At 41.8% G+C, this 25,338-nt stretch overlaps 1 protein-coding gene across 5 annotated transcripts in view; it reads right to left on the reverse strand.

The window, feature by feature from the left end:
- vegfc (vascular endothelial growth factor c) overlaps positions 1-25,338 on the reverse strand; it is a 224,409-nt gene that overhangs the window by 37,156 nt on the left and 161,915 nt on the right. For all 5 annotated transcript variants that reach the window (XM_072257682.1, XM_072257686.1, XM_072257684.1 and 2 more), the window contains exon 4: positions 8,094-8,245. In XM_072257682.1, the coding sequence (XP_072113783.1) occupies positions 8,094-8,245 (152 nt within the window). The remainder of the gene's footprint in view (positions 1-8,093; positions 8,246-25,338) is intronic.

Raw genomic sequence — 25,338 nt, forward strand, 5'->3', positions numbered from 1 at the left:
TGAGTTATATGTACTGTGTTGTGCACTATGGTTGGGAGGAACCTTGTCTCATTTGGCAGTATACATGTGTACAGCTGAATTTCAATACGTAAACGAATTTGAATGCAGCCTCAGTTCCCTCCCCCTCCAGACTTTCTCCCTTCTCCCACCGGGCGGGAGAAAAGATAGTCTGAAGGCATGCACCAACAGGCTCATGGACAGCTGTTATAAGGCGATTGAATGGATTTATTGTCTGATAAGATGAACTCTTGACCCCACAACCTACCTAATCAGGACCTCACACCTTATTCTCTATCTGCACTGCATTTTCCCTGTAATTGCAACACTATATTCTGCATTCTGTGATTGGTTTTCCCTTGTACTATACTGATATACTGATGTTGTGAAAATGATCTACATGATGGTTTTCACTGTACCTCAGTATAAGTGACAATATGAAGCCAACTATTAATTGCATAATTCCAGATAACTTTTTAACTTTCCAAATGCTTGTGGTTTCAGACAACTGATATTTCTCAGGAAGTTAGCCGGCAAGAACTCCAACCCAAACTGGCCTTAATACTCCTTTCTCTGGCAGAGGCCGATATCATAAATCTTGTTTTACCTAAGCTGTAATGAATTAGTGATGAGAAGGGACCAGATGTTGGCTGCCTTTCACTGTCCCGCCCAATGCAAACCCACTTTGATCCAATTGTGATGGGGCAGAGATATAACCAAGTCCCTTGGCTTAGGCTAGGAACATGCATGAGGGAGTATGAGATGGGTGTTGAAAGATTATGGTGTCTCTTTTCAAAGCTGGGGTAGAATTGATTAGTGTGTTACACCCTCTTGTGTCCAAAAATGTGCTGCCGATGGGTAAGCAACACAATTTGGGAATATGCACTGGAAAATTTTCAGTGAGATATAGAATGGGTTGGAGAGGTAGTGATGTAATGAGGACAGAGTGGGATCTGAAAACAAATTCCCGGATCAGGAGCCAATTCCTTTAATTAAGATAGAAGCAGTGTGGATGGGTGTGGATTAGGGCATCAACAGTAGAGCTATAGATAAAGAGGAAGTGGATATTTGGAGATTGCACTGAAATGCTCAATATGCTTCCAACATTGGAAACACTCTTCAGGAAATGAAAGTTTCCAAAGAAGCAAATTTTATTCTAAAAGAATACCTTCAGGTTTCTTTTCATTGCCATATGAAACCGCAACCTTATATTTGCTTCTGCCACTTAATTTTATTTGTTATGCTTTGAAGGTAGCTTTAAGCTTTAAAATTCGGTGAGAGAATGTGAAGGAATTCAGATTTAGAAGCATGAGGTTGTTTGTTTTCAGGAGCACACTGCCAGAAGAGGTGGTAGAATCAGACTGACTCATGTTTAAGAAATAATAAAAAGGCACTTGAATAGGCAAGGCATAAATGGATCTAATGTAGGCAAATAGGATTTGTGCAGATGGGTGAAATGGTCAGCATGGACAAGTTGTGTTGTATGAAGATGTCACTTTGGCTCTAAGTGGCCCACAGGTCAGAGAGTCCCTGGAATCAATGGGGACTAAGTATATCCTTCAACTCGTTCCTATATCTTCTAGTAATATCTACACTCGGTGGCCACTTTATTGTACACCTTCTTGGTAACAGAAGTATCTAATCAGGAGCACAATGAATAAAAACATGCAGACATGGCAAGCTCAGAATGGGGAGGAAATGTGATCTACTTAATTTTGACTGTGGAATGATTGATGGTGCCAGAAAGGGTGGTTTGAGTACCTCAGAGTGCAAAATATGTTGAACCTCGAAGTGGATGGGCTACAGCAGCATAAGCCCATGAACACACACACACACACACACACACACACACATACACACACACACACACTCACACATATACACACACACACACACACACACACACACACACACACACACTCATATACACACACACACACACAGACACACATATACACACACACACACACACACACACACACACACATATACACACACACTCACACACACACGCACACATACACACAGTGTCCTCTTCATTAGGTCCAGGTGGTACCCAATAAAGTAGCCACTGAGTGTAAATTAGTGAAGTGAGTGAGGAAAAAGAGCATCACATGAAGTTATCCACTTCAGTGGGAAGAATCAAACAGTAGAGTACAATTGAAATAGAGCAAGACTAATGATTAGAATTATTAATTATGATTTAGGAGTCCTTGAACATGAAACACAGGTTGTCGCACAGGTACAACTAATAGTTAGTCAAATCAAATGCAGAAAAGCTAGCCAAAAAGCGAGTGCTCTTAAACATTACTAATCTGAAAGAACCTTGTCGATTATAAACTCTGCTCTTTTTAAAGTTTGGTGGAACAAGTGCACTCAGCATTAGCAAACATAAGGGCCTTAAGAGCACTCCTCAGAAACCCGGGAGACATACTAAGTTTTTCCAGCTGCAGAGCTTGTTTTCACGCCGTGACTTCAGCCTCAGTATTATTTTACCTAGTTCACAGAGCGTGATGGGAGCAATTCAGATTTGCTAACCAAGTGTTCTGGCAGACAGCATTATACAATACATTGCGTTGTAAAGCAGCCGACTTCGACTTGAGATGCACTTTCTTGGCAACATTGCAATTTATTGCCTATTGCTAAGTCAACATTAGTGAATCAACAATATCCCTCACAGTACTGGAGGTTTTGATTCAGGCCAAGCAAAGCAGGATAGGAAGTAGTTTATACTTGAGGAAATAAAGGAAATATTTAATTGTCACATGCTCACCTATTCTTGCAAGAGTGCCACTGCAAACTCTGAAGCATCGAAAGTGGATTCATGGTTACAGTAATACGATCACAGGCTAAGACATAGGATCTGAATTAGGCCAATGGGCCCATTCAATCACGGCTGATTTATTATCCTTCTTAACTCTATTCTCCTGCATCCTTCTCGTTATCTTTGACACCCATAGGAATCAAAAGCCTAACAACCTTTGCTTTAAATATAACCAATGACTTTACCTCCACTGCTCTCTCCGGCAATGAATTCCACTGGTTTACTACCCTCTGGCTAAATAAATTCCTCATCGTCTCTGTTCTAAATGGACGCCCCTGTATTCTGAGGCTGTGCCCTCTGGTCCTAGACTCTCCCACCACAGGAAATACCTTCTTCACGTCTACTATATCTAGGCCTTCCGATATTCCATAGGTTTCAATGAGATCCCCCTCATTCTTCATATGAGGCTATATAGCTATAAAAACATTCTTGAAAGCAGGGTAATGCTGATATTTTAAATTCTGTGATTGTTTTTGGCATTTCCTTCATTCTCTAACAAACTTTCATTTCCAGTAATACAGTCCTTTCTTGGAATCTTCCATGGTCTCAGATAAATTGTTTCACATTAGCCAGCACTCTCAAACATTCATGTTCAGAGGGGTGTTTTTAGCGTGTGAATGAAAGGCTATTTGTCTATGATAGGGCTTGACTGAGTCAGAACCCATTGCTGCTGATTCTGTGTACAGATACTGTATAATATTACCGTGTGGTCCAAACAGCTGAGGGACATCAGTAGTTCAGTACAGATATCAAAAGTAGGTCCATATGGCCAAGTAGGGCAGTGTTTAGTCTGACCTTATCTGGGAATGTGCCTTCAGCATACTTGGAGAAAGATTTTGTAAACCAAAAATAGATACCTAAATAAGGATTTTCTGATATGGCAATATCATCTGTCTGGTAACAGTAAGCCACTCTGTGCAAATTAAGTTAAAAGCGTGAGTAGTCTTTTGTCTACAGTCTATAGGAGCAGTTAACCCAACAATGCTCAGATGCAGCCCTAACTCGTTACTCCCCATGTCTGAGTGGACGAAGCTCCTGAATGTTACACCACAGAAGGAAGCTATTTGGCCAAACATGTCATACTGGTCCTTTGAAAGAATTATCCAATTAGGCTTTTGTTTCTTAACCTTATTTTACTCCTTCACTTATCCATAGAATTTAATTTAAAAGTTATTATTAATTCTTCTTCCACCAGCATATTTGGCAATATCACTTCATCATGTTACTTCTTTGAGAAATCATCTTTAATAGAGTCATTGAGTCATAGAGCACTACAGCACAGGAGCAGGCCTTTTGGCCCATCTAGTCCATGCCAAACTATTATTCTGCCTAGTCTCATTGACCCACACCTGGCCCGTAGCTCTCCATATCCCTCCCATCTCTGTACTTATCCAAATTTTTCTAATGTTGAAATTAAACTCGCATTCACCACTTCCGCTAGTAGCTCATTCCACACTGTCACCACCCTTTGAAAGATGTTCTCCCTTAGGTTCTCCTTAAATATTTCACCTTTCACCCTTAACCTCTAGTTCTAACCTCAGTGAAAAAAAACCTGGAAAAAAGAGGAAAATGTATAGATGTTCACCCTCTCTATACCACTCATTGTTTTGCATACCTTTCTCAAATCGCCCTTCATTCTCCTATGCTGAAGAGAATAAAGACCTATTCAACCTTGCCCTATAACTCAGATCTTCAAGTCCCAGCAACATCTGTGTAAATTTTTTCTATACTCCTTCAATCTTGTTACTATCTTTCCTGTGGGAAGGCACCAGAACTACACACATTACTCCAAATTAGACCTCATCAATGTCTAATACAACTTCAACATAACATTCAAACACCCGTACCCAGTACTTTGATTTATGAAGGTCAATGTGCAAAAAGCTCTCTTTATGGCCTTATCTACTTGCGATAGAGTAGTTAAAGAGAGCTGAAAAAGGTCAGTCTGTTTGCTGATATTTTTTGCCACTGAGAATAGTTAGCCTTAATTTGTTCTGTAAAAAAAAACATTCCTAATTTTGAACACCTCTGTCAAATCTCCCCAGAACCTTAGGGTAGTTCCTTGGTTTCTCCTGGGACTCTACACAAACAAAGGATTTCAATCTGCAGATGCTGGAAATCTGAACCAAGATCAGAAATCAGCAGAAATATTCAGCAGTCAAGGACCAAAAAACATTACCTCGGTTTCAGTCACCAAGGCTACAGCCTCATTTGCTGAGGGCTACTCTTGCTTGTTTCTGGAACCTGTCAGGTCAATTCCTCCTGCATTCTCAGTAATGCCTTGGCTAAGGTGTACTAATTTTACCATGTGTGTATGTGCCTTCACAATCAGGCTTAGTGTTTTCCATAGTTCATTGGATGTTTTTTGTAAAACTGCTTAAAATTTTGAAAGGATTGAAATTGGAGCAAGTAAAATGCAGGTTGGGTGAACAGTCATCCCCAATGACAAGCCTTTATCACAACATTTATTATAAGTTTATAGCACACTTCCACTGCTCTGCTTCATATTCAGTGCTACCGACTGAAATTAATTTTGAGGCGATCGCCTCCTACAAATAGTTTGTCCATTCATGATGTGTCGTGTTATATAATGTGGGCGGTCATGGTCTTTTCATAACTATGATTACTCTTGACAAAGTTTTCTACAGAAGTGGCTTGCCATTGCCTTCCTCTGGGCAGTGTCCTTACAAGAGGGGAGACCCCAGTCGTTACCAATACTCTTCAGAGATTATCTGCCTGGCATCAGTGGTCGCACAACCAGGACTTGTGATATGCACCAGCTGCCGATACAACCATCCACCACCTGCTCCCATGGTTTCATGTGACCCTGATTGGGAGGCTAAGCAGGTGCCACACCTTACCCAATGGTGACCCGCAGGATAACGGAAGAAAGGAGCAATTTACACCTCCTTTGGTGGAGACACATCTGCACCCCATCACCTACTTATAAATAGTAGGACATGCAAATGTAAGAGGAAATGCTAAAGATTTGGGGTGGAAACAGAAGATACCTGTACATATGACATCACCCATGTGAGTCTGCAGAAAATACCATCAATGTTAAACTGAAAGACTGACCATACTTGAGTTACAAAACCTACAGGTTTTGAAGAAGTGGTGAATTGAAGGATAAGGCAACAGAGTTTACAATACAAACAGGATTATGATTCATGGGAAGATTAAAAGCCTATTTGAATTGTTTGGCAAATATATAACATTTTGGAATTATAAACTGAAATGTGAAGCTTTTAAGGTAAGTGGTGAAGTGACAGCTGTTCATCAGTAACAAATTTCTTAGATATAAATACAGTGACTCTGTGTTATCAACACACACAAAACAGATCAGGCCAGGCCGAATCAAGGAAAAGAATACAGTCGACCTTTTCATCAGGCCAAAGCCCTTCAGCAGGAACTCACCTGCTGAGTTCCTCCAGCATTTTGTGTGTGTTGCTCAGATTTCCAACACTTGCAGATTTTCTCTTGTTTGTGACTCTGAGCTATCCTTCACTCTTGGTGTCAATTGACAGATAACAGTTTTGTGTAGGGAATCATACTATTATGACCGGCAAACAACGTAGATTTGCTTTCGAGCTTAACTTCGTCACATGGAATAGAAAAGTACATTTTTTTTCAATTGAGTATTGTTGATGGTAAAAGGAATCTGATGTCTTGTACACAAAGCACTGAAAGTCAATATGGATGGAGGTGAAGTAAATAGCTGAGAAGGCAAATGGTAAAATGCCTTATATTCAGAGAAGTGCAAGAATGAAGATTTTTTACGGTAATTATACAAAGCACCACTAATTTAGTTTCTTTATCATAAAAATGAATATATTTCCCACAGTGAAGATTCCTCCCTCATTTCCATTTAGGGAAAGTGTTACACCTGCCCATTCACCTCCTCCCTCTCTTTTATTCAGGGCCCGAAACAGTCCTTCCAGGTGAAGCAACACTTCACCTGCGAACCTGTTGAGGTCATCTGTTTTATCCGGTGCGTCTGGATGCAGACTCCTCTACATTGGTGAAACCCGCTGTAAATTGGGGGACCACTTTGTCGAGCATCTCCGCTTCATCCACCAAAAGTGGAACTTCCCAGCGGCCAAAAATTTTAATTCCAACTCCCATTCCCATTCTGACATGTCTATAAGATCGTAAGACCATAAAAGACCATGTCAGTCCATGGCTCCTCTTCTACCAAGATGAAGTCACCCTCAGGGTGGAGGAGTAACACCTTATATTCCATCTGGGTAGCCTCCAACCAAATGGCATGAATATTGATCTTTCTTTCCAGTAAAGATATTTTCCCATCCCATCCCCTCTTCTTCTATTCCCCACTCTGGGCTCTTACCTCTTTTCACCTGCCTATCACCTCCCCTTCTCCTTCCCTTTCCCCTATGGTCCACTCTCCTCTCCTAACAGATTCCTTCCCCTCCAGCCTTTTCTACCTTTTCTACCCACCTGGCTTCACCTATCAAGTTCTAACTATACTCCTTCTTTTCTCCCCACATTTTTATACCTCCTTCCTTTCCAGTCCTGAAGAAGGATCTTGGTCCCAAAAATGTTAACTGTTTATTCACTTCCATAGATGCTGCCTGACCTGTTGAGTTCCTCCAGCATGTTGCGTGTGTTTCTTTGGATTTGCAGCATCTGCAGAATTTCTCGTGTTTATGAAGACTTGTTCTGGGAAGAGCAGAGTTGTCTTATTGGGAGAAATTAATTAGTCTAGGCCTAAATTCTCTTGAGTTAGGAGAAAGAAAAGAGATCTCATTGAAGGTTACAAAGTTCATTCAGGGATGCAGAAAGTATATTTCCCTTAGCAGAAAACTGAGAACTGAGGGTCACTGTCTCAGGATAAAGGAACAAAGGATGAGCCATTGAGGACTGAGGTGAAATTTCTTTGCCCAAAAGGTGGTGAACCTCTGGAATTTTCCACTCTAGACAGCTGTACGGGCTCAATCATGATGTTTATTCAAAACAGAAAGCAATAAATTACTAGATATTAAACAATCAAAGAATTATTATATAGTACAGAAAGATAGCACTGAGACGAAGCAGTCATGATTTCAGTGACAGAGCAGGCTTAAAGGGCCAAATGTCCTTACCCTGCTCTTATATTCTAATATACAAGTTTTCATGTTGCAAGGTGTGGCATCTTGTCTGCTGATAAAGAATGTCAAAGAATTGTGAGCACGGTCCCCCTGATTTTCCTGCATTAGCAGCTTGTGAGCAAAGACAATGGCATGACGTGTGTGACAGGCAAGAATGTACTTACTCTGACTGGAATGTAGATATGGAGCGTCTGATAATGGAGTGGACCTGCCTGAAGAAATCCAACTTTGACATACATCGGCAAGCCGTGTGATTTGCGACGCTGATTGTTATGGGTTTTGGTACCTGGGATATTGGTACAGTGATCTCGAAAAGCTGGTGAACAAAAAGGAGATTAATTGTGAGTTAATAGTTGTGAAGATATATAAGAAGATAAAGTTAGCTAATTATCAAACTTATTTACACTTCAACCTCCATCCAACCAATTCAATTACTAAACTCAGTAAATTATCGCAATTAACTAGGTCATTATTTCCTTCTCATGCTTTTAACTTGTATAAAGCAGGTTGATAGCATACTGGTTAGCACAATGTTTTACAGTGCAGGAGACCTAGGTTCAATTCCCGTAACTGTCTGTAAGGAGTTTGCACATTCTCCCCGTGACGGCATAGGTTTCCTTCAGGTGCTCTGGTTTCCTCCCACAGTCCAAAGGTTAATTGGTCATTGCAAATTGTCCTGTGATTAGGCTGGGGTTAAATGAAGGGTTTGCTGGGTAGTGCGCCTCGAAGGGCTGGAAGGGCCTATTCTACGCTTATCTTAATAAATAAAAGAATAACTTGTTATATGCAAGTAAAATAAGTTCAAAATAAAATAATATCTGAAATTGTCATTACACATATATATATGAATAGCATGAATTACTTTCTTCAGAGGCTTTAATTCAACAAAAGCTCTACTGTACAGATTCTCACACTGAGTTCCGTTAATACAAGAGATTCAGTAAATACTGGAAATCCAGAGTAATACACACAAAATGCTGGAGAAACTCAGCAGGTCAGGTACTGCTTGATCCTCCAGTATTTTGTGTGTGTTACACTGAGTTCCTTTATTGTTTTGGTGCTGTCTGCTCCACATTAACTCTTGGACTGCAAGTATACTAAATTTCCAATCTCATGGTCAGGTCTTTCAGTGGCATCACATCTTGTATCTGTAACCTGCTACAGCATCTGAGAACTCCAGGTTTCTCCAGCTTCAGCCTATTACGCGTTCCCCAACACCTTCACCTCTTTAATGGTGGCTGTGCCTTTGACTGTACAAGTTTCATGCTCTGAAAACCTCCCTAATTCTCCGTCTGCTTACGCCCCTCTTGTGTTTTAACACAAGGATTTATAGAGTAACAAAGACATAACACAGACAAACAAGAACTTCGGCATACAGAGTCCATGCCAACCCTTAATCTCCCAACCATAAATGTTTTTTCACAAATATTTATCTGACTATTGCCTCTGAAGGATGTGGGACATTTTGCTTCAATAAAGTACTATATATGTTTTGTAACTTTAAAACATTAAATTAATTCAAAGGACGATATGGGAGTCCAAAAATGCAGGCCTAACTCAAGTTTACTTTAAGCGAGGCACACATGTATCACTTGGCAGTGTGCGATGACATATACAATTCACGTATTTATGCATATAACCCATAAAGAATTATTTCAACAAACAGGAATGTTTAATCAACCAATATATATACAAGATTACACAAATATTTCTGAAATATTAAATACAACAACTCAAACAAAAGTTGTTACCTTGTAACCTCACCACACAAGTCAAGAGTTAGCACACAACGATCTACAGCAGATTTAATACTAATTATTGGGTTAGAATAGGTAACAACTATCTGATTACAGAGGTAGGTTAGATTATATCACCACTCTGGGCAGCTGTGAGAAAAATGGGATACAGTAATTGACTGAGATAAGTTTCTCCATTTGGACATATTAATCATTGATAATATACCATGGAAACTGATTCTTGTTACTTGGCAGGTTAAATTTGGTTGGGGTGAAAAGATGTGTTACCTGCTTGAACACAGACAAGCGATTTAATAGTCTAGGAAAGTCTCGTCCTTGCTGTTGGACAGAGAGGTAAGTCGCCCCAGACCATGCTGATAGAGACTTACAGATTACTCTCTCTCACATGACATGCCATTTTCTTGCAGCAAGTACAGACGCCTGATGTCTCACACCACCAGGTTCAAAGAACAACTACTTCCCTTCAACAATCTGGTTCTTGAACCAAACTGCACACCCCTGATCCCTCTCTCCGTACAGCAATATTATGAATACTTTGCACTACAATGGACCTTGTAGGATTTTTTTTCTTATTGTGCATAGCTTGTTTAATTTATAATTTTCTTGTGAATGTTGAATCTCTGATGCTATGTACCTGTGATGCTGGTGCAAGTAAGATTTTTCATTGAACCAGTGCTGTGTAAAAGACAGGCACATACAGAAAAGGGGGAGGAGCTAAAGATGGCACCAGAGGGCAACTTCTCCCAATCTGTCTGCGAAACAGTTTAAATTCTTCTCTCTAATGCCACTTTTTTCCTTTTCAAGGTGGCTGGGGTCCTGTCGGAGTGCGTGATCTACAGCTGCACCCAAACTGTAGTTCTTCACGGCCATGGGTTCTAGCTCTCAGAGCTCCCGGAGCAGCCTAGCGATCTTGGTATCTCCAAGAGCGGCCTGGAAGATGTGCACCTTCAGGCTGCGGCCTTGCAAGGCCCAGTAGATGATCCCATTCCTCGTCGGTGTCGCCAACCGAAGCGTCGCAGGAGATCAGAGCATCGAGAGAGCAGGAGCGGCTGACTGAGGCCTCTGTACTCGAGTGATTTCTCTTTCTCTTCTTCTCTTAATGGTGAGGGAGAGTTTGCTGCCAATTCTCGAGCTGGAGAAACTCGAAATAAAGCAATGCTGCAGACTGCAACATCGAAACAGTCTCCTCTCTCACTGTGGATTCCTCTCTTGCCCTCATTAGTGAGAGAGAGAGAACCTGAGGCAATTTGAACTGTTGGAATGAACAGTGTTTTTTGATGAACTTTAGGTCATGGTCTCTTTGGGGCCCTTGCTATTGCTTGCATGCCGGAGGTGAGGGGGTGGGTGGGGGGGGTTGATGCTTTTGCTGAGGCAGGTGGGGGGAGGGGGAGGGTTGATGTTTTATTGCTGCTTGTGCATAGGAGCGGGGAGGGGGGGTTTGGGGATCTAATGGTTTCCTGTCATTCATTCTTTGGGGTTTTTCTTCTGATCCGTGGATGTCTGTGGAGAGTCAGGATTTCAGGCTGTATACTGTATACATTAAATGGAACCATTGAACGTATATATAGCTAGGGTGCCTGAGACTTTTGTACCGTAATGTAATGCTTGCACTGTTACTGCTGCCGCAAAAAAAAATCATGACATCTGTGAGTGATGATAAACCTGATTCTGATATGGGTGTCTATTGTGCACTGAGAGTGGGAAGAGGGCAGGAAGAGGGGAGTCATGGTTGGGAAAGGCAGGAGGGAGAGGGAAGCACCAAAGAGCTATTCTATAACTATCTATAAACCAATTGTTTGGAATCAAATTTCCTTGCCTGGTGTGCCTGCACCTGTGCCATTCCCCCACCCCCAGCACGCCTTCTCTGCCACCTGTCCCACACCCCTCGCGTGGCACTCCAGCCTCACCATTCCCAACATCCTTTGCTTCCGCCAGGTTTACAAACTCGCTTTCTGCTCCACGTTGACAAATACAGTCTTAGGCACCCTAGCTATGTATATGTGCCTAAAACTTTTCCACAGTACTGTACACGTATTTTTATATATGACAATAAACTCAATGTACCCATCACTTGTTTTCTTTAAATTAATTTGTTATTTACCTATTTTAAGGGGTAATTTACAATAGACAGTTAATCTGACAAGATGACTTTAGATGTGGGAGGAAAATGGGGTTTTAGGGAAACATCTCTATTCATAAATAGAATGTACAAACTCCACGCACACAGCACCTGTACCCAGCTGCGAGACAGCAGCACTAACCATTGGCCTATTGTAACCCTTCCACACCCCCACAGTTCTACTATCTCTACTGGAATGGAAAGATCTGTACAGAAGCGAACGGGAGTAACCTCGGTCAAATTCCTACAAGACTCTTGGTCATGATTTTCAAAATGTTTGCTAATTAGCCAAATACCCAGTACAGCAATTTTAAAATGATGGATGGGATGAACATAGATAATGGATATCGATATGAAACTACTGGAGTGTGTTAAGGATTTACATCCTTATCTCATCTAGTCTATATGTGAGTTCATACCATTGACACTTAAGTTTATCTCTAAATTGGCCTCTGAAAAACCATTTAATTCTCAACACAATTAGGGGTGGGTAAGAAAATACTGGCCCTGCCATTGCTACCCCTGTAAACAAAATCATTGCCTCCAACCTGTTTTCTTAGTTCTCTCGCAAACACGAAGAATTCTGCAGATGCTGGAAATTCAAGCAACACACATCAAATTTGCTGGTGAACGCAGCAGGCCAGGCAGCATCTCTAGGAAGAGGAACAGTCGACGTTTCAGGCCGAGACCCTTCGTCAGGACTAACTGAAGAAAGAGCTAGTAAGAGATTTAAAAGTGGGAGGGGGACGGGGAGATCCAAAATGATAGGAGAAGACAGGAGGGGGAGGGATGGAGCCAAGAGCTGGACAGGTGATTGGCAAAAGGGATATGAGAGGATCATGGGACAGGAGGCCTAGGGAGAAAGAAAAGGGGTGGGGGGGGGGAACCCAGAGGATGGGCAAGGGGTGTAGTCAGAGGGACAGAGGGAGAAAAAGGAGAGAGAGAGAAAAAGAATGTGTGTATATAAATAAATAACGGATGGGGTACGAGGGGAAGGTGGGGCATTAGTCAGAATGGGAATGGGATGTGGAATTAAAATGTGTGGCCACTGGGAGTTCCTGCTTTCTCTGGCGGAAAGAGCGTACGTGTTCAGCAAAACGATCTCCCAGTCTGGTCGGGGCTCCTCTTCATCCAGTTGACACATGTCACTATGTCTCATTCCCTTCCCTGTACCCTCTCTGTCTGCCCATCACCCACACAATCCTTCCACTGGTTCCCCTCCCCCATCATTCCCCTCTGCTCATCCCACCTCCCTCTCTTTTTTCCATGCTCCTTCTTCAGATTCCATCAGTCTTTTGCAACTTCCACGAATCACTTTCCAACTTCTGAGGCTGCTCCCACTCTGCCCGTCACCACCCTCACTCACCGGGATCCAACTAACACCTGCTGGTTCTTGAACAGCCTCCTTCTTCCACCTCCTTACCCCTGCCATCTCCCCTCCATCGTCAGTCCAGCTGAAGTATCTTGACGCAAAATGTCGACTGTCCGTTTCCCTCCTCAGATACTGCCTGACCTCATGAGTTCCTCTAGCATTTTAAATGTTAAATTGCAATATGTTACTTTTTTTTCAACCCATGCACCTGTCTGTTCCATTCCATTGCACTTGATGCTGGGAAATTCATAGAAATGCTGGAAAATAACCATTTTGCACTTGCAATCAGTCAGGTTGCCTCATTTTAGGAAGGATGTGGAAGCTTTCGAGGTGGTGTAGATTTAGCTGGATACTGCTTGGATTAGAAAGGATGCTGTATGAGGAAAGACTGAGCAAACAAAGGCTTTCTCCCTTTGGAGTGAAGGAAGATGAGAATCCACCTGACAAAGGTTCATTTCATTATCAAAGTGTGTGTGTAGAATACAACTCTGGAATTTGTCTTCTCCAGATAGCCATAAAATACAGAAAACCACAGAAGTTGGAAGACAGACATTAATACCCCGCCGCACAAAAAAAGAAGCAAAAACTCAGAAACCCCAACCCCTCCCTCTCACAAAAACTAACAGGTCACCCCAAACCCCCAGCCTGCCTATCAGCAACAAGAAAGAATGGGCATGAACAAGAAAAAACCTGATGGAAGTTTAGAAGATTATGAAAGGCATGGATGGTGTGGATAGCCAGCACCATTTTCCCAGGACGGCAATGCAAGTACTAGAGGAAGTCCATGTAAGGCCAATGGAGGAAAATTTAAGGGAAATAGCAGAGGTGGGTTTTTTTTGCCCAGAGAGTGGTGGTATATAGAGCACATTGCCCAGGGTGGTAGTAATGGTTGATTCAACAGGGAATTTAGATAGGCAAATGGATGTAAGAAAAATAGAGATTATGGGCTGTATCACTCACAACACGCTGGAGGAACTCAGCAGGTCGGACAACATCCGTGGAAATGATCAGTCAACGTTTTGGGCCGGAACCCTTCATCAGGACTGAAGAGGGAAGGGGCAGAGGCCCTATAAAGAAGGTGGGGGGAGGGTGGGAAGGAGAAGGCTGGTAGGTTCCAGGTGAAAAACCAGTAAGGAGAAAGATAAAGGGCTGGGGCAGGGGAGGCAGGGAGGTGATAGGCAGGAAAGGTGAAGAAGGAATAGGGACCTCACCAGTCCCCCACCACCACTACCTTCCTCCGGTTGGCAGAACTGGTACACACACTTAATAAATTCTCTTTTGGCTCTTCCCACTTTCTTCAGACCAAGGGTGTAGCTATGGGCACCCGTATGGGCCCCAGCTATGCCTGCCTCTTCGTTGGTTTTGTGGAACAGTAAGGGGAAAGATAAAGGGGTGGGGGAGAGGAAGTAGGGAGGGGATAGGTAGGAAAGGTGCCTTTCCTACCTATCCCCTCCCTACTTCCCCTACCCCACCCCTTTATTTTTCCCCTTACTGGTTTTTCACCTGGAACCTTCCAGCCTTCTCCTTCCCACCCTCTCCCCACCTTCTTTATAGGACCTCTGCCCCTTCCCTCTTCAGTCCTGACAAAGGGTTCCGGCCCGAAACGTTGACTGATCATTTCCACGGATGCTGTCCGACCTGCTGAGTTCCTCCAGCGTGTTGTGAGTGTTGCCTTAACCCCAGCATCTGCAGAATATTTTGTGTTTATGGGCTGTATAGAAGGCAAGGGTTAGATTAATCATGGAGTAGGTTTACATCAGTTGACATAATATTGTAGGCGAAGGCCCATCCTGTGCTGTACCATTCTCTGTTCTTAACGCAATTTCTCCTGTCTCTCAATGTAAGCACCAAGGGGTGATAGTAATGTGAAGATGCCACTAAATCCCCAAAATGACTAGCTAATGATTGGAGATGTCAGAAAGCTAGATGATCTTTATAATAAAGGGTCTCAAGCCTGAAATGCGACTGTTTATTCCTCTATGTAGATACTGCCTGATCTGATGTTCCTCCAACATTTTGTGTGTGTTACTTTGGATTTCCATTATCTGCAGTATTGTTTGTAGTGTAGTAGATCTTTCCCATTGCTGTCTATAAGAGTCATAGAAAATTATGGCACAGAAATAGGCCCTTCAGCCCATCTAGTCCCTGCCAAACTATTTAAACAACCTGGTCCCATCGACCTGCATCCAGACCATAGCCCTCCATATCCCTCCCATCCATGTACCTATCCAAACTTCTCTTAAACGTTGAAATCAAAATCGCATCCACACTTGCCCTGACAACTCAGTCCACACTCTCACCACCTCTAAGTGAATAAGTTTCCCTCATGTTCCTCTTAAACCTTTCACCTTTCACTCTTAACCCACGTATTTGCAATATTTATAAACTTTCACATTTTTACACAAATTGCAAATGATATATTTTATCTATTTTGCTGCTGATGTCCTAATTTTTTTATATGATCACTAAATGATACATAAGGGATGGAGACTGTTCAGCTCCCCACATCTCTGTGCTGGTTCTTTGTCAGAGCTGTGCTCCAATATAATCCCACTGCTAATACCACATGGATCTGAATCTGCAATTGCTTCAAATATTTATCAGAAGTTTTATTATTCATGTCCAAGATATGGACTTTGCTGTCGAGGCCAGCATTTATTATTCATCATTTTCTAGAAAAGAACACGCTCCCCCCCAAAAAAATTGAACAAGCAGTATTTCTTATCCAATCAGTTAACTTAAAAAAACCTTGGCATCAATCACTCTCTAAGTAAAAACACATTACCATGTGTACATTTATGTCTTATAATTGCAAATATGGGATAATGTTTCTTTCCATGGTACATCAAGATATAATTTGTGACTTTATTAAATTCCTAATGATTAGCTGCTGTGAAACAAATGTTTTCTTACAGCTGTGCCTGGTGGAATTCAGAAAAATGAGGGGGATTTCATTGAAACTTTTTGGGTATTGAGAGGCCTGAATAGAATGGCTGTGGAGAGGATAATTCCTATAGCAGGAGATTGTAGGATCAGAGGGCACAAAATGGAGCGACATCTATTTAGACCAGAGACCAGGAGGAATTTTGTCAGCCAGAGGGTGGTGAATCTGTGGAATTCATTGCCACAGACAGGTGTGGAGGCCAAGTCGTTGGGTATATTTAAAGCGGAGGTGATAGGTTCTTGATTAGTAAGGCTGTCAAAGGTTACGGGGAGAAGGCAGGAGAATTGGGATGAGGAGAATAATAAATCAGCCATGATGGAATAATGGAGGAGACTCAATGGGCTAAATGGCCTGATTCTGTTCCTAAGTCTTATGTTGCTACGGGAAAACTCAGTCACGTTGCTGCCAGATGGCCCACACATAAAGTAAGGTTTTAAAGCTGGGTTAAGAAAAGCCAGCTACAAGTAATTCACTATTTGAATCTAGCATGTATGTGTTGATATGTGTACAAGATCACTGACCACAAAGCATTGAGCACAAATCCAAACAGTACGTTCAAATTCAAACAGCGATGGTTCACATTAAGTCAAATGATTAACTTGTTATACCACAGCTCAGCATTGTTTATTCAATTACGATAAGCACGTTGCTTTTTGCTATCTTTAAAATTGAGATACAGCACAGGGTAGGTCCATTTGCCCCTTTGAGCCCCTGATTTAACCCTATCCTGATCACGGGACTATTTACGATGATCAATTGACCTACCAACCGGCACATCTACGAGCCATGGGAGGAGACCAACACGGTCACACGAAGAAGGTACAAACTCCTTAAGGACAGTGGCGGGAACTGAACCTGGGTCACTTGCACTGTAAATTGTGCTAACCACTACTCTACCGTGTCACCCTAACATTTGTTTGGTATTGCTAATTTTTATTTTACAACAGTGACTATACCACATTGATTGGCTGTAACTTGTTTCAGGGTATCCTGAAGTCATGAATCAAACCTTCTTTCCTTTCAGCTTTACTGGCTTGGGTCTGTCTGTAAGACATGATGCACTACTTTGCATCTCAAAGCTTATCTTCATTAGATTCGCTGGTAGATTTATTGAGTGGAGAGTCTCCAAAGAAGAAGATAACGCAATCTGATTCTGATAAACTGTCTACTGCACTTAAATCTGCAGCCCCCTTAGACGTATGGATTCCCATCAGGTTTTCATTTTAAGGGATCCTGTCCTGTTAATGTCACTGCGTCAAGTCTGCAGTTCCAATGCTCTTATCTCACCTTTCACTGTTTGCAGCAGCTACTGAGCTTTTCTGACTCTCTTGTTACCTCAGTGTAAAACATGTTAAATACTTCTAGGGAGGAAGTGAATACCTTGGGTATTTAAGCAAGTTGTTATTTCACACTTGAGGTTTTAGATGAAACATCCTGCAGACATTCTGAAAGACTCTTCATTCATCAATTGTAACGTAATATGTTTGTCCAGTTCTGCACACTTAGCTGGCATAGGTCTACAACGCATGCTTAAATCAAAGGCTGCTAACATGTTTGACAGTGCCTACGAGGTTACTTATTATAGAATGGAACGCACTACAGTGCAGTACAGGCCCTTCAGCCCATGAAGTTATGCTGACCTTTTAATCTACTCTAATCTAACCCTTCCTTCCTACATAGGCACACACACAAAATGCTGGAGGAACTCAGCATGCCAGGCAGCGTCTAGGAAAAGAGTAGGAACATCAGTTAGTCCTGACAAAGGGTCTTGGCCCGAAACGTCGACTGTACCTCTTCCTATAGATGTTGCCTGGCCTGCTGCGTTCACCAGCAATTTTTATGTGTATTGCTTGAAATTCCAGCATCTGCAAATTTCCTTGTGTTTGCGTTTTTAGAAACATCGACTGTACTCTTGGCCTGGCCTGCTGAGTTCCTCCAGCATTTTGTGTGTGTTGCTCGGATTTACAGCACCTGCAGATTTTCATTTGTTCCTACATAGCCACCCAGTTTTCTATCATCCATGTGCCTATATAAGAGTCTCTTAATTACCCCTACCACCATCCCTGTCAGGTTGTTTCACATATCCATCACTCTGCATAAAGAACTTAAATTTGACATACCCCTTCAATCACCTTACAATTAGCTACTTTCCTAGGTTAGAGCATATTTACAAAATTAAATCAACCAACAAGCGCTTCCTTGGCCCAGGCCCCGGAGGGAGGATTGACTTGCTGTTTGGCCGATTTAAGCACCGGGCAAGAATGAAAAGCTTAGTGTGTCTGGACCGGAGGCAAAGTATGGGCCGGTTTTGCTCACAGTTCTGAGATGTTTGTAGTGCCGGCTGCAGTGATGCCCAGTCTTGCAATGTTTACTTGGCTTTAGAATGACCTGTGGCTGTTGCCTGCACCAGCTGCAGTGATACCTGGCTTTGTGTCATGCATAAAACTCCAGTTCTGAAGCTACTTGTGTGCTTTGTTGTTTGTGCAACTCGCATTTCTTCCCCCTCTGTTCATTGCGTGTTTGACGTCTATTTTTTGCTGGGTTCTTTTGATGTTTCTTTGTTGCGCCTGTAAGGACATGAATCTCAAGGTTGTATTGTGTATTCATGCTTTGATAATCAAAGTACTTTGAACTTTGAAACCAGCAGATGTCCACCAAGTCAGAGGTCAAGTCTGCAAACTCCACACTGACAGTATTCACAGTCAAGATCAAAAATCGGTCATTGGAGCTCTAAGGAAGTTGCACTAATTTCTGTACTACTGTGCATGATGAACAAAAAGCAACCCAATAATAGGGAAGTTGTGCTTCAATTATATATGAGGTTGGTGAGACTATCCACAGTATTATTTAGAGAAGGATGAAAATATGTTGAAAGCATTTCCTAGAGCCTTTCTGCTCTGAGAACCAAATAGGTAAGTTGTCTTTGGCTGTGTTTGAAATCCATTTGGATGAAAACAGTGTGAGGGAATTTCATTGAATTACAGTGTATGTGAAGAGATTCTCCTCTTGGGATCTAGGGGTTACTGTTTAAAACTGAGAGAAGATAAATTTATTATGAATTATTTCTTTCAGATGGTTGTGAACCTTTAAAAATGTCTCCCTCAAAGAGAGGCGGATCCAGGTTCTGCATATTTTTGAGGGGATTGGTTGAATCACCAAGGTGGTAAAAATCATTGGAGGTACACAAAGTTCATATTACAAATCATGTTCTGGTCACAATCTAATTGAATGGCCAATTAGTCATCCCCTCCTGTTAATTTATGAGTTTCTTTAAAAAAAGATCATTCCGTTCATCAAATGCATACTATCTGATATGTCCCATTTATGGATAATTTTGTACTGTAGCTGTAAGTCTTTAGCACAGTACTGTATTTGTCAACATAGAGCAGAGAGCGAGTTTATAAATCTGGTGGGAGCAAAAGATATTGGGAATGGAGAGGGTGGAGCGCTGCGGGAGCAGTGTTGGACAGGTAGCAGGGAAGGAATGCCAGAGGTGGGAGTGACATGGGTGCAGACACACCCAGACCTGAGACACTAGCAAGGTAATTTGATTCCAAACAATTGGTTTACTTATCATTACAGAATGTCCCTCTGGTGCCTCCTGCTCCCTCCCTTCGCCTTTCCCCTTTTCCCAACCATAATCCCTCTCTTCCAGCCCCCTTCCCAGTCTCCATCCTCAACAGAGACCCATATCAGAATCAGATTTATCATCACTCACACGTTATGAAATTAGTTTTTTTGCAGCAGCAATACAGTACAATACATAAAATTACTACAGTACTGTGCAAAAATCTTACACACCTTAGCTATATATGTGTGTTTAATACTTTTGCACAGTACTATATATATGCATCTCATACCTGCATGGCTGTTAAACCACACCATGCTTAGAGCAAACAGTTTTTAAACAGTGTCAGTTGCATGTGTTTGTCTTCAAAATGCAGTAATTTTTGTCACTGATAGTTGTCGAGAAATAAGCAGTAAGACAATTTAGAGCTATTTTGCACACTGCAGTTTCAAGCATTCAGGCGAGAGGATGCCAGAAAACGCCAGGAGTGAAAATGAAATTATTTCACTACTTCAACAAATTATGAACTACGAAGAATTTGAAGGTATCGACAACCTTCTTGACTGTTAAAATGAGGGATGCAATCAGCAAAAGCATTGTGTGAAGGCAGTCAATTATCTGCACCAGGTATCAGCATTGATTTTATCCATTTATTTACTTATTGAGATACAGTGTGAAATAGGCCCTTCCAGCCCTTCGAGCTGCGACGCCAAAGGAACTCAGAGGAATAAACAGTTGATGTTTTAGGCCAAGACCCTTCATCAGGAATGGAAGGAATGGGGAAGAATGCAGAATAAGAAGGTGAGGAAGGGGAAGGAGTACAAGCTGGAAGGTAATAGATGAAGCCAGGTGGGGGTGATGGTGGACTTGTTTTGTGGGGGAGGGGGAATAAAGTGATAAACTGGGAAGCTGGGAGATGAAATGCCGATTAAATAAAGGACTGAGGAAGAAGGCTGATGTCAGCATGGCTTTGTGCATGGTAAGTCACGTCTAACCAATCCTAGAGTGTTTTTCGAGAAAGTTACCAGGAAAGTTGATGTAGGCAAAGCACTGGATGTTGTCTATGTGGATTTTACCAAGGCACTTGACAACGTCCTGCATTGAAGGTTGGTCAAGAAGTTTAGTCGCCTGGCATTCAGATTAGACACGAGCTTTGTGGGAAAAGTCCCATAAAGAAAAAGAGAGTGATAGTGGTAGCTGCCTCTCTGACAGGAGGCCTGTGACTAGTGGTGGGCCGCAGGGATTGGTGCTGGGTCCTTTGTTGTTTGTCATCTATATCAATGATCTGGATGATAATGTGGTTAACTGGATCAGCAAATCTGTGGATGACACCAAGATTGGGGGTGTAGTGGACAGTGAGGAAGGCTATCATGGCTTGCAGAGGGATCTCCATCAGCTGGGGAAACGGGCTGAAAAATGGCAGATGGAATTTAATGCAGACAAGTGTGAGCTCCTGCACTTCGGTACGACCGACGAGAGTAGGTCTTACACAATGAATGGTAGGGCACTGAAGAGTGTAGTAGAACAAAGGGATCTGGGAAAACAGGCCCATAATACATTGAAAGTGGTGTCACAGGTAGATTGGGTTGTAAAGAAAGTTTTTGGCACATTGGCCTTCATTATTTAATGTATTGAGTACAGGAGATGGGATGTTATGTTTAAGTTGTATAAGACATTGGTGATGCCTAATCTGGAGTATGGTGTGTGCAGTTTTGGTCACCCGTCTACAGGAAAGATGTAAACAAGGTTGAAAGAGTACAGAGAAAATTTGCAAGGATGTTGCCAGGTCTGGAGGACCTGAGTTGTAAGAAAAAATTGTATGGGCTAGGACAGTATTCTTTAGAATGTAGAAGATTGCAAGGAGATTTGATAAAGGTATATTAAATTATAATAGGTATAGATAGGGTAAATGCAAGCAGGCTTTTTCCATTGAGGTTGGATGGGACTACAACCAGAGGTCATGGGTTAAAGGTGAATGGTAAGAAGTTTAAGGGGAACATGAGGGGAAACTTCTTTACTCAGAGGGTTGTAAGAGTGAGGAATGAGCTGCCAGCACAAGTGGTTTATGCAAGCTCGATTTCAACATTTAAGAGAAGTTTGTTTCGGTACGTGAATAGTAGTGATTTGGAGGGCTATGGTCCCGGTGCAGATCGATGGGAGGAGGCAGTTTAAAAGGTTTCAGCATAGACTAGATGGGCTAAAGGACCTATTTCTGTGCTGTACTTCTCTATGACTCTATGAATCTAATAGGGGGGAAGAGTGGACCATGGGAGAAAGGGAAGGAGAAGAGGCTCTAGAGGGAGGTGATAACCATGTGAGGAGAGGAGAAGAGGTGAGAGGCAAACTAAAATAGGGACTGGGAGAAGTCTGTATTCTGTTACTGTTGTACTACCTCAATGAACTTACGTATGGAATGATCTGTTTGCATGGTATATAAAACTAAGTTTTTCAGTGTATCTCAAAACAGGTGACAATAATAAATCAATTACTGATTCTTGTTCCATTATTTATCCAATTTTATCTTTGAGGTTTGTGAACCATTAGGTTGTCTACCACAGAGGGTTTTGAGGGACCAGTTGCTGATTATATTCAAGGCCGTAATCAATAGGTCCTTGGGCACGAAGAGAATCAATGAGCAGTAAGTGGATAATCAGACATGATCTCAGTGGATAGTTGAGCAGGCTGAAGGAGACCTCCTGCTTCTGTTTAGCAAGATTGGCTTTATTTGTCACGTGTACATCGAAGCATTGAAACAGACAGTGAGGTGCATTGTTTGCATCGACAGTCGAGGAGCTGCTGGGTGCGGCCCCGCAAGTGTTGCCACGCATCTGGCACCAAGATAGCATGCCCACACCTCACTAACCCTTGGTCTTTGGAACGTGGGAGGAACTCGGAGCGCCTGGGGGAAAACCCATGCGGTCACAGGGAGAGCACACAGTCCCCTTACAGACAACGGCAGGAATTGAACTCTCATTGGGGGTCGCTAGCTCCGTAAAGTGTTGCGCTAACTGCTATGCTACTGCACCGCCCATATATTCATTTTTGTTGTAGACTTTGCTTGCAGGCTAGCACTATCGGCAATACTAAACCTGAGAAGCTGGTGGCGAGCCATCCTCTTGCCCTTTTGGTGAAGGTGCTCCTCACCATTTGCTGGGGATTTCCTACAGTTCCTTCTAAGTACACCCAGGCAATTTAGCTCGACCGCTCCACGTGTTAACAAGTTCCACAATAATACCACTTTTTGTGGAGAGACTTTCTTTTGAATTATTTATTGGATTTGTTAACTTCATATTTTATAAATATAGTTTTGTACTTCAGTTCATTGTTTTTAAATTATTCTTCTATACAGCAAAGCTTTGAAATTTTCACATTTCTTGCTCAAATTGGACTGTAGTCTATTAAAACATATTGTGTTGGACCTCCACTATAAAGTTCACATTACAGACACACTGCTGTGGCAACCAGCCTTCACTTTAATAAGCAAGATATATCAGTGTTGATAAATAGAGTCCATTGTAATGTTAAGGGTGACACAATCTTCCTTCCAGACGGTGCTTACATGTCGACAAGCAAGGCAGACTTACAAACTGACAGCTTTCACAAGGCTGTTTAAGTCTATTTTCACGTGGGAACCTTATATTGCAGAGGAAATGGTTTACGTTTCGTTTTCCTTCATCACTATCAGTTAGTAATGAGCAAATCTCATGTTCGCTGTTTGAAAACCAAAACTGGGCTGAGAAGTGACCAGATCAGAAACTAACCCCAAAACACCTTTGATAAGCCTGGATTTTTCAGTCACGTTACCACTTTCTAGGCCAATTTTCTCTGTCCTGACTGGAGTGATTTCTGTGGGGCAGACATGATTTTGATTTTTTTTTTGTACAAGTCTTCTACTACAGCAAGAAGAACATTTAGCGATTATTAAAAATCAAAGCTCCAAGTGTGACTGTTCAGACCAGAGAGCAGGATGGTTGAGAAGTAAGTTAAAATAAATAAAATTATACTAGGCATACAAGGTGCTTCAGCCATAGGTTCAGTTTCAAATTCAGTTTCAGATTTAATGGGGCTGATAACAGCCCTTAGGAAACTTTAAAACAATCCCAGCCATGGTCCATCATGTTCAATGCTTATTGGAGGTGTACTTGTGGGGCTTCCATTCAAGAAGGATAGAAACCAGCTCGAAATCCCTATTCGAAGAAGGAGGGAGGCAGAAAAAGATTTGAGTGCAAATGTAAAACTACCTTACTGGAATTAATGAGAGTGTTGAGTGGTGTCAGCTGGAATATATCGTACAGGTTGGGTGTCCATATTTCTGACAGAGGCAGTGCAAAAAAGATTCACCACATTGATTTGTAGGAAATTAACTTGACCTTTGAGAACAAATTAAACAGAGTGGATAATACTTGAGTCACAGATTCATACAATGGACACTTTGGATGACTGTGTCCACGCTAACTATCAATTTCCACCAGTGCTTGGAATAAATTTTTCTATGGTTTGGCAATTCCAGTGGTTATCCAGATACTTAAGTGTTGTGAGAGAACACACTTGCAATATGTAAGTTGGAAATACGATCCAGATTCCATTCATCCTCCGGGTAAAAAGATATTTTTTCTCAGATCCTGTCCAAATCATTTCTCCCCTTAGCTTAAAACCTCGTTTTCTGTTACAGCGATACCTCTGTTGTGGGGAAGAGCTTACTCCTACCAATCCAACCTCAAGTTTAGAAGAATGATCACTTCTTAGAGATCTTGACAGGATGGAAACAAGGATGACAATGGATAAGGTAACAAGATGGATGGGGTCACAGTCTCAAAATAAGGCATTAGCCATTCGTGATGTGGTTCATCTTTGGAATTTTTGGGGGGATTGTGAAAGCTTAGTCACAGAGTGTTTTCCGGGGAGATAGTGATAGACTTTTTGGACATTAAAAAATTGAAGCAGGAAGGTGTTACTGGGGTGAAAGGTCACTCAGAATTTAAATGCCAGAGCAGACACAGGAACAGCATAGTTGACTCCCACCTTTCTTTTTTTCGTTCTTAAGCTCATTACTGTAACACAACCACAGAATGTCTGTTGCCAGTTGCCCTGCTTGTACTTCAGTTTCCTCTTTCCACTGAAACATGATAAACTTTCGTCCATACAAGTCCTGGATGCCAAATGCAGATTTGTAGCAGATGTCAAGCAAAACATTAAAAAAGTCTCCGTTGTAAGTGGACATGACAATTCTGACTAAGTATTCCACAGAGTGTCATTCTTTTTCAAACCTTTCACTAATTTCTCATTAATTCCTTTATCATTTTTTACATTTTCAGGATGAGAAAGTAAGAGAATTTTATGCTACAGAAGATAATCTTTTGTCTCATCTCATTTCACCGTTTTAATCTGAGAATCCTATGAATTGGCTCTCTTCACATATAGTTCTAAATAGAGCACCTTTTAAAAGCAGGTTTGTTCAACCAAGTTAAACAATTCACTGAGACTGTGAGTGAAGCACAGTGAAAGGTGGGTGAAATGGCAATTTGATCTTTCTTCTGCCCTTACATGTCAATGTAATTAAAGATATAATTTTCAAAGGAAGTTTCCTAGACCAATTGACCAATATCACTAAAACAAATTATTTGATCATTTATTGCATTAGTATTTATG

This window comes from Mobula birostris, chromosome 5 (assembly GCF_030028105.1).
Source record: "Mobula birostris isolate sMobBir1 chromosome 5, sMobBir1.hap1, whole genome shotgun sequence".
Classification (NCBI taxonomy): Eukaryota; Metazoa; Chordata; class Chondrichthyes; order Myliobatiformes; family Myliobatidae; genus Mobula; species Mobula birostris.